General features: G+C 48.5%; 1 protein-coding gene across 1 annotated transcript in view; it reads left to right on the top strand.

Moving 5' to 3' along the window:
• The first annotated feature begins 46 nt into the window (after positions 1-46).
• The window catches only part of MORN5 (MORN repeat containing 5), a 34,161-nt gene continuing 26,207 nt past the window's right edge, over positions 47-8,000 (top strand). Inside the window, exons 1-3 of the mRNA XM_060102375.1 lie at positions 47-93; positions 3,767-3,914; positions 5,602-5,713. Of these exons, the coding sequence (XP_059958358.1) occupies positions 47-93; positions 3,767-3,914; positions 5,602-5,713 (307 nt within the window). The remainder of the gene's footprint in view (positions 94-3,766; positions 3,915-5,601; positions 5,714-8,000) is intronic.

The raw sequence follows: 8,000 nt of genomic DNA, 5'->3' as shown, positions 1-8,000 counted from the left end.
ACTGAGACTCTGGTCTCCCAACGGCTGGAAGCTAGAGGCAGGCGCCATGGAGTACATGGGGAGCCAATATATTGGGGAATTTGTAGATGGGAGGTAAGGACCTCGTTTGATTCACTATGTCTTGAACATCCGTGACTGGGAAAAGCCGGCGGTCTTTTTGCCTCTGCAAAGGACTTTGTACCAGACACGTTCACAAACTTTATCCCTTTTAAACTTCAGGACAACCCTTTCAGATAGGAACGTTTATTCCCATTTTACAGTTCAGGAAAATGAGATCCAGAGAAGTGAAGTAACTTGCTCAAGGACGCATATCTAATAAACAAAAGAGCTGAGATACATCCATTCCATGTATACCCATATATATGTGTGTTTGCTAAATGCCAGTCTTAGATATAGGGATAAGAATATTAAAAATGTCAAGATCCTTGCTCTTGTGAAGCTTATCGTCTAGTTGGTATACTGCCAACAAACAGATAAATGAGAAGATAATTTCAGATAGTGGCTTTGCTTGCATATTTTCCTTCTCATAGCAACCCTATGAGATAGATATAATCACCCCCATTATACGGACGGGAAAAGTGAGGCACAAGGTAATTATATAATGTGCTCAAAGTCACCTAGTTGGCATTTGACAGAGCAGAGCTGAAAACCAGATCGACTTCAGAGCCCATGTGCTTTCTACTATAGACCCCTGCTGCTGAGCCCCTGTAGAGGATGCATCTAGCTGGAGCAGTCCTGGAAGACTTCATGGAGGAGACAATATTTGAAATGGGCCCTGAAGGTTGAGTAGGATCTAGGTGGGTGGAGATGCAAGATGAAGAATGCTTCCAGGCAAAGGGAACAACATGAGCAATAGCTCAGAGGGCTTATAAGGGAAAGAGCTGGCAGTTCAGTTTGGGTGGAGTGTAGAATGTGCCTGGAGGAGAGTGGGAGCCCAAGCTAGACAGGGGGGCTGTGCTCTTAAGTAGAGAGATTTGAATACCATGCACAGTTCTGTGGGTAGGAAGAGCCACTGTTAGACCCTTGGTAGTGCTGGGCATTAGGAAATCTAATTTATTTCATTTCTGTATCCCCCCTCATAGTACATATGCCTGGCACACACTCAGTTCATGTTAGCCACATGAATGAATAAGAGAATGAATGAATGAATAATATTTGAGATATAGTCATCATATCCTTGTTAAGGATTGATGTCTTCATTATAAAGTAGCTCTCTTTGTTCTTTCTAATTTACTTTGAATTTAAAATGAAGGCATTTCAGGACTTCCCTGGTGGTCCAGTGATTAAGACTCCGCACTCCCATGCAGGGGGCGTGGGTTCGATCCCTGGTGGGGCAACTAAGATCCCACTTGCTGCATGGTACGGCCAAAAAAATACTTGTATAAAATGAAGGCTTTTCACCTTGAATGAATAACAGAGAAAATGGAAGGGAAGGAGAGGGAGAGGAGGAAGGGAAGGATGGAAAGAGGGACGGAAGGAGGCAGAGTGGAGGTGAGGAGATCAGGTCAGAGCCCATTGCCACTGTCTCGGTAGGAGGCACCAGGTCTCTGGGCCAAGGCAGAGGTAGTGGGGCTGCAGGAAAGAGAACAATGTAGAAGTTGGGCGACTTCATAGCCAGGAGTTGGCAACTAACTGATTGGCTCCTGGTCCCACTCAGAGACTGCTTCCAATCCCAGCCCAGAGCCCACCTCCAGGCTTTGAACCTGGAGGATTCGGCTGCTTTGGGGGAGGAGAGGATGAGTTCTATTTGGGGTGGGCTGGAGATGTCTGTAGGTGGTCTGAATAATAGTGTCCAATTTGCAGTAAAAAAAAAAAAAAAAAAGAGGGGAGATGCCAAATCTCAGAGAAGGGTTTAGGTGGAGACTATGTTTAGAAATGACAGATGTGATCTCAAGCAAAGAGGTAGAGGAAAGAAGAAGAGGAGGGACTTCCCTGGTGGTCCAGTGGTAAAGAATCGCCTTACAATGCAGGGGACGTGGGTTCGATTCCTGGTCAGGGAACTAAGATCCCACGTGCCGCGGGGTGACTAAGCCCGTGTGCCACGACTACTGAGCTGCACGCCTCAACTAGAGAGCCTGCGTGATACAAACTACAGAGCCCATGCACTCTGGAACTGGGTGCCACAACTATAGAGCCCATGCGCCCTGGAGCCCACACACCACAACTAGAGAGAAGCCCGCACGCTAGTAACGAAAGATCTCGCATGCGTCAACGAAGATCCCACGTGCCACAACTAAGACCCAATGCCTCCCCCCCAAAATTTAAAGAAATAAAAAAGAAGAGGAGTTCTCTTTCCTTCTGTGTCTTGCAGCAAAGTAAATGCAAAATAGTTTTTAAGCTCTTCTCTATGTCAGGCATTCTATTATAGTTTCATAGCCATTAACGCAACAACTTTGCAGGGGTGTCATCATTATCCCTAGTTTACAGCTGAGAAACTCAGGCTTAGAAAGGTGGAGGTCACACAAGGTCACACAGGCATGGAGAGGTGGAGCCAGGTCTGGACGCCAGGCCTGCCCGGCTCAGAAGCTGTGCCTTAACCACAGCGCTCTCCTGCTTGGGGCCTCTGTCACAGCAGCTACTTCTGTCACCCACTCAGGAAGTCCACTGGCCCTTCTGTTTCCTTCGTTCCTTACTTAGTAGATGTTCACGAGCACCTATTTAAGAAAAAACATGATTCTAGGAGCTGAGGATACCAAGGTCTTCCTCTCAAGAAGCTTTGATTAAATAGGGGGGATGAGGTATACAATTACGATGCAAGGCAGAAAGTGCAAGGCGTCCAACGGAGGTACAAACAAAACCAAAAAGAAGTTCAGAGTTAGGAGAGGTAAATTCCAGCTAGTGGGGAAGAATGGAGAAGGAATGAAGGAATGAATGAAAGCCTATTTCTTAAGCACTCACTCTATGTCAGGCCCTTTACCAGGAAAACTGTTACCAGTATCTGGGTTAATCTTGGGCATTAATCTCAGCCATTTCACACGTGAAGTAAGTGGTCCAGCTGGTTCCCTGCCCCATGCTCAGGTAGGGGCCTGTCTTCTCCTGCATGGCACTGACCACGCATTATATAATTGCTAAACTGTGTCCCCCACTGAACTGTGAGCCCCCCGAGGACAAGGACTGCATCTACCTTGATCACTGTTGTGTCTGTAGTATTGTATCCAACAGACTAGACTCAGCAAGGCACCTGGCATACAGCAGGTGTTCTGTAAATATTTCTTGGAAAAAAGGAAGGAACAAAGGAAGGAAGGAAAACAGAGAGGTTTAGGAAAGTCTCCAAGATGATACATCTAGAGCACGGTGAAGTAGGATTCAAATTCCTGTTTCCTATCTAAATTTCACACTTTTCCCAGTTTCCTACTTATGGTGCAATGGGCAGGGGTAGGCTGCTTGTCGGGGACGGGGAAGACCCAGCATCAGCTACCAGGAAACCTGGCCCCCACCTCTGCTTCACAGTGCTTACTGTGTGGCTTTGGACACATTGTTCCCCTCTCTGGGCCTCCCAAGGGGGGCTTCCAGGGGCAGTGTGAACTCCAGGACAGTCCCTACCTGAGAGAGGGGGAGAACAAATAGACCAAACCCTGCATCCCCTTCAACACACAGCCCCTCTTACTTTTGAGTTTTGAGGGAAACAAGCATTTTGTTTCTGAACAGAATATTGCTGGGACAATAACGTCCGAGGACCCTGAGGTTCCTGCTGGCTCTCCTGCACCCGCCAGCCCTGATCCTCCAGCTGCCATGAGGGCTCAGTGACTTCCCTTTGTCCTTACAGGATGGAGGGTGAAGCCGAATACATCCTCCCTACCGGAACAAAATATGTTGGGGAAATGAAGGACGGCATGTTTCATGGCCAAGGAACCTTGTACTTCCCCAGTGGGAGCCGATACGATGCCACTTGGGAGAAAGGATTGGTTGTAAAGGTAATCAGCTGGGGAGGAAGTCTGCAGAGGGGAAAGCCTCAGACAGGAAGAGCCCCCCTGACTCGCACCCTGCCCTCCCCCTCTGCTGCCCTCTTCTCCCTCCTCTTGATCTTCAGGGCTCTGGAATCCTCTCCCTCTGGATCCAGAAGGGCTCCTGGACAGGCCATGATGAGTTTGAATCCTATTATGCCACCAACTGTGTGACCTTGGACCCATGACCTCCCCTTTCTGAGACTCATGTTTCTTGTCTATAAACTGGCACAATAGTTGTATTAGTATCATATTGCTGCTGTAACAAATTACTATAAACTCAGTGCCTTCAAACAATAGAAACTTATTATCTTATGGTTCTTGACATCAGAAGTCTACAATAGGTCAGCAGTGCTGCATTCCTTCTGGAGGCTCTGTGGGAGGATCCACTTCCTTGCCTTTTCCAGCTTCTAGAAGTTGCCTGCATTCCTTGGCACATGGCCATGCATCCCTTTGACCTTCACTTCCATCATCACATCTCCTCTCCCTCTGCTTTTGTCATCACCTCATCTTCTCTCACTCTGACCCTCTTGCTTCCCTCTTATAAGGACCCCTGTGATTACACTGGGCCCACCTAGATAATCCAGGATAATCTCCCCACTTCAAGATCCTTGACTTAATCACATCTGCAAAGTCCCTTTTGCCATGTAAAGTTAACACATTCATAGGTTTAATGATTAGACGTGGACATCTTTGGGGGACCATGATTCCACTGGCCACGAGAGTACTAGGCATCTCCTAGGATGGTTATGAGAATAAATGAGGCAATATATGTGAGCACTCTGCTCAGTACCTGGCACACAGTAGGCACTCAATAAATGTTAACTCCACCATTACTATCATGATAAATCATCTAAGTCAGGAGTTCTTAGCCTGGGATTTGTGGGCCACAAGTAGAATTCAGGGAGTCAATGAAATCTCCCAATTTATATACAAAAGCTTCTGTGTACATGTGACTATAATTTCTCCAGAGAAAGGATCTGTAACTTTCATGGGATTATGGGTGTGTACGGGGGCTGGCTCATGACCTAAAAAAAGGTTAAGAAACACTCCTCGCTTTACAGCTTGGAGAATCTAAGCCCCAGGAAGGGGATGTGACTTACCCAAGGTCACCCAGTGAATTAATAGTATTGGAATTTCCACCCATGTTTCCTGATGCCCAGGCCAATGCAATGTCTACATCCTGAGGCTTCCTTTAGCACTAAGGCAGCAAAAGCTGAATGTACATGTTTGGACAAAGAGCCATGACTGAGGGCTCTGAACTCTCAAGCCGTGATAGTAATAAAAGAATAATAGTAACATTTATTGAGTGTTTACTATATGCCAGCCCTATGTCAAATGCTTTTCATGTACTATCTCACTGACTCTCATTGAATCAATCCTATTAAATATACAGCATTATTTTCCAATTGGACAAAGGAGGAAACCGAGAGCTACCGAGGATAGGTCATCTGACCAGGGTCACGCAGTGAGTTGCATATTTTGGGTGCCAGGACTTCATAACCACTCCTCCTAATCACCGCAGCCGTGATAGCTGTGATACTTATCACTTCTTTTCTGTGGCAATGAAAAAGCCACCCCTTCCCTTGACTTTTGTCCTTCTTGGCAAGTGGGCTGTGGGTTCCTCAGACCTGTGTGTGTGCTCCTTATCTTCCAGGGCACGTACACCTTCTCAGACGGGCTGCAGTATGATGCTGAGAACTGGCATTACTGTGACAGCTACGATCGGAGGTTTTACACTGAGATCTGCTATGGCTTGAAGCCTGCAGGTACCCAGGCACCCTTCTTTCCCTTCACACCCAAATGGAGAGGAAGGTGAAAAAAACAGTTCTAAATAGCTGGGCTGTGGCCCCACTGAAGTAACCCACCCAAAGGAGAGGAGTACGGGGCAGGGTCACAGAATGCAGAAGCGCCAGGTTCTAGAATCAGAAAGGCCAGTCCTCAAATCTCAGCTCTCCTGTACCAGCCGGGGACCAAGGGCAGTGCCTCCACCTTTCTGTGCCTCAGTTTTTCCCCTGCAAAATGGGACAATAACATCATTTACCCCACGTGTCTCATAAATAAGATCACTCGTATAAAGTGTTTACAGCAGTGTCTTGCACGCGCAGTAGGTGCACAGTACCTCTCAGCTGCTGTCATTCATCAGATCAGCTGTAGCACCGATGTGGAGCAGCACCCGTGGAGCGTGTGCTCTGTGTATCGGGTGCCGGGTGAGGCCCCCTATAATCCCTGTCTCGTGGAATCTCCAGATGGCCCTGCTGTGTCTGCCTTCCTAGTCCCATGTCACAGAGGAGGAAGCTGAGTCCACGTAGTCCAAACATGTTTCCAGGGGCAGAGCTCCCATGGGAGCCCATGTCTTCCTCTCTGAGGTCCCCTGCATCACGCTATGTCCCTGCAAAAATCGAGTTCCATCACAGAGGGCGACATCGGGGCTAGAGTCTGGATTCTGGCAGCTTAAGGGGCTCATCCTGTGTTTCTGAGACTCGTGTGAGGTCAGCTGAGCCTCAAGAGGCTAGATTTCGGCACAGCCCAGACGACATAGCCAAATGTGGGAAAATGACGTTGCAAACTGTAAAAAAAAAAAAAAAAAATCCTAACATGAGATAATGTGGTGTAGTTGACAGAGCAGAGAGCTGGAAGGTCAGGGTTGGAGTCCTAGCATTCCCCCCTCAGAGGCTGGATGAGTCTGGGCAGCTCAACCTCCCTGAGGACAGAAACCTCCAGAAGGCACTCAGGGTCAGAGTCAGTCAGTGCAAACCCTGGCTTTGTGACCTGGATCAGAGAGCTGACCAGGTGAGACTCCTTCCTTTGCTTTCCTGACACCTCACTCTCCCACTTTCTTTCTATCCCGCCTCCTTTGTAGCTCCTCCTTCCCTTAATTATTAATTTTGGGGCTTCCCCACGGCTCCCTGTCTTAGGCCCTCTTCTGTCATCAGTCTGTGCCTTCTCCCTACAGATTGATTCACTTTTAAGCCTTCACTTAATTGAACTCAAATTGAAATCAAAATCCCTGAGTCTCAGATTCCCGCATCCAGCTTCCCCAACACCTACGTTTGGTTGTCCCTCAATTTGCACTGAGTTCAGTACCAGCCCCCTCTCCCCCGAGGATTGCTCCCCCAGAGACTGTCACTCCCCCCCACCCCCAGCCGAGATAAGCCTAATCCTGCCTCCTCCTACCCCCGTGTGCAATCCATCCCCTAGTCCTACGGATTCTGCCTCTAAAATATATCCATTTGTTCATTAAACAAATATTTACCAAGCGCCGCCATGTGCCAGGTTGAGTTTCTTCATCCTCTCTGCCGCTGCCCTATTCCAGACCTCCGTCCTCTGCCCTTCTTTACCTGATCTCCTAAGATCCACGCTTGACCCCCTCTGGGCCATTCTCCACTCTGTGGTCACTTTCCTCTTTGAACACCATGAATCTGATTGCCACCAGCCCTTCAGTGCCTCCCCACTACCCTGAAGGTAAGGTTCCACACTCTTGAAATGCCCAGCGTGCTCTGGCTCTTGTGAGGTCCCCAGCCTCATCCCTCGCTCCCTCCCCTTCTCGGATGTTCTCTCTGCTCCTCCAAGAGACCATGCTCTTGCCTTTCCCTCTGCCTGGAACGCTCTAACCCTCTCACTTCACCCAAATAACTCCTTCCCACCCTTCAGGTCTTAGCTTAATGCCCCTTTCCTGGGATCCTTCCCTGAATTCCCAGACTAGGCAAGTGCTCCCCATGAGAAATCACAGAGCAGCCACGATCCACTCCCCCAGCTCTGTCCTAAGTGTCTCTCATGAGGACCTGACTGTGAGCTCCTTGCGAGCAAAGGTTCTGTGTGTCCCCAGTGCCTAGCACATTGCCTGGCACGTAGGAGGTGCTCGATAAAGAGTTATTATCAAACAGGGACAATAATATTGACTTCACGGTAGGAGGTGATGGGTGCACTTAGGGTAGTTACAGCAATGCTGTTCACAGACGTTCCCTGAGCACCTGCTCTGCGGCAGACATTGGCTGGGCCCCGGGGGACCGAGAGCTTCGAGAACACAGTCTCTGCCTTCAAATAGCTGCCAGT

Source organism: Mesoplodon densirostris, chromosome 6, assembly GCF_025265405.1.
Source record: "Mesoplodon densirostris isolate mMesDen1 chromosome 6, mMesDen1 primary haplotype, whole genome shotgun sequence".
NCBI classification, from domain to species: domain Eukaryota; kingdom Metazoa; phylum Chordata; class Mammalia; order Artiodactyla; family Ziphiidae; genus Mesoplodon; species Mesoplodon densirostris.
This window is presented reverse-complemented; position numbering and strand designations above follow the sequence as displayed.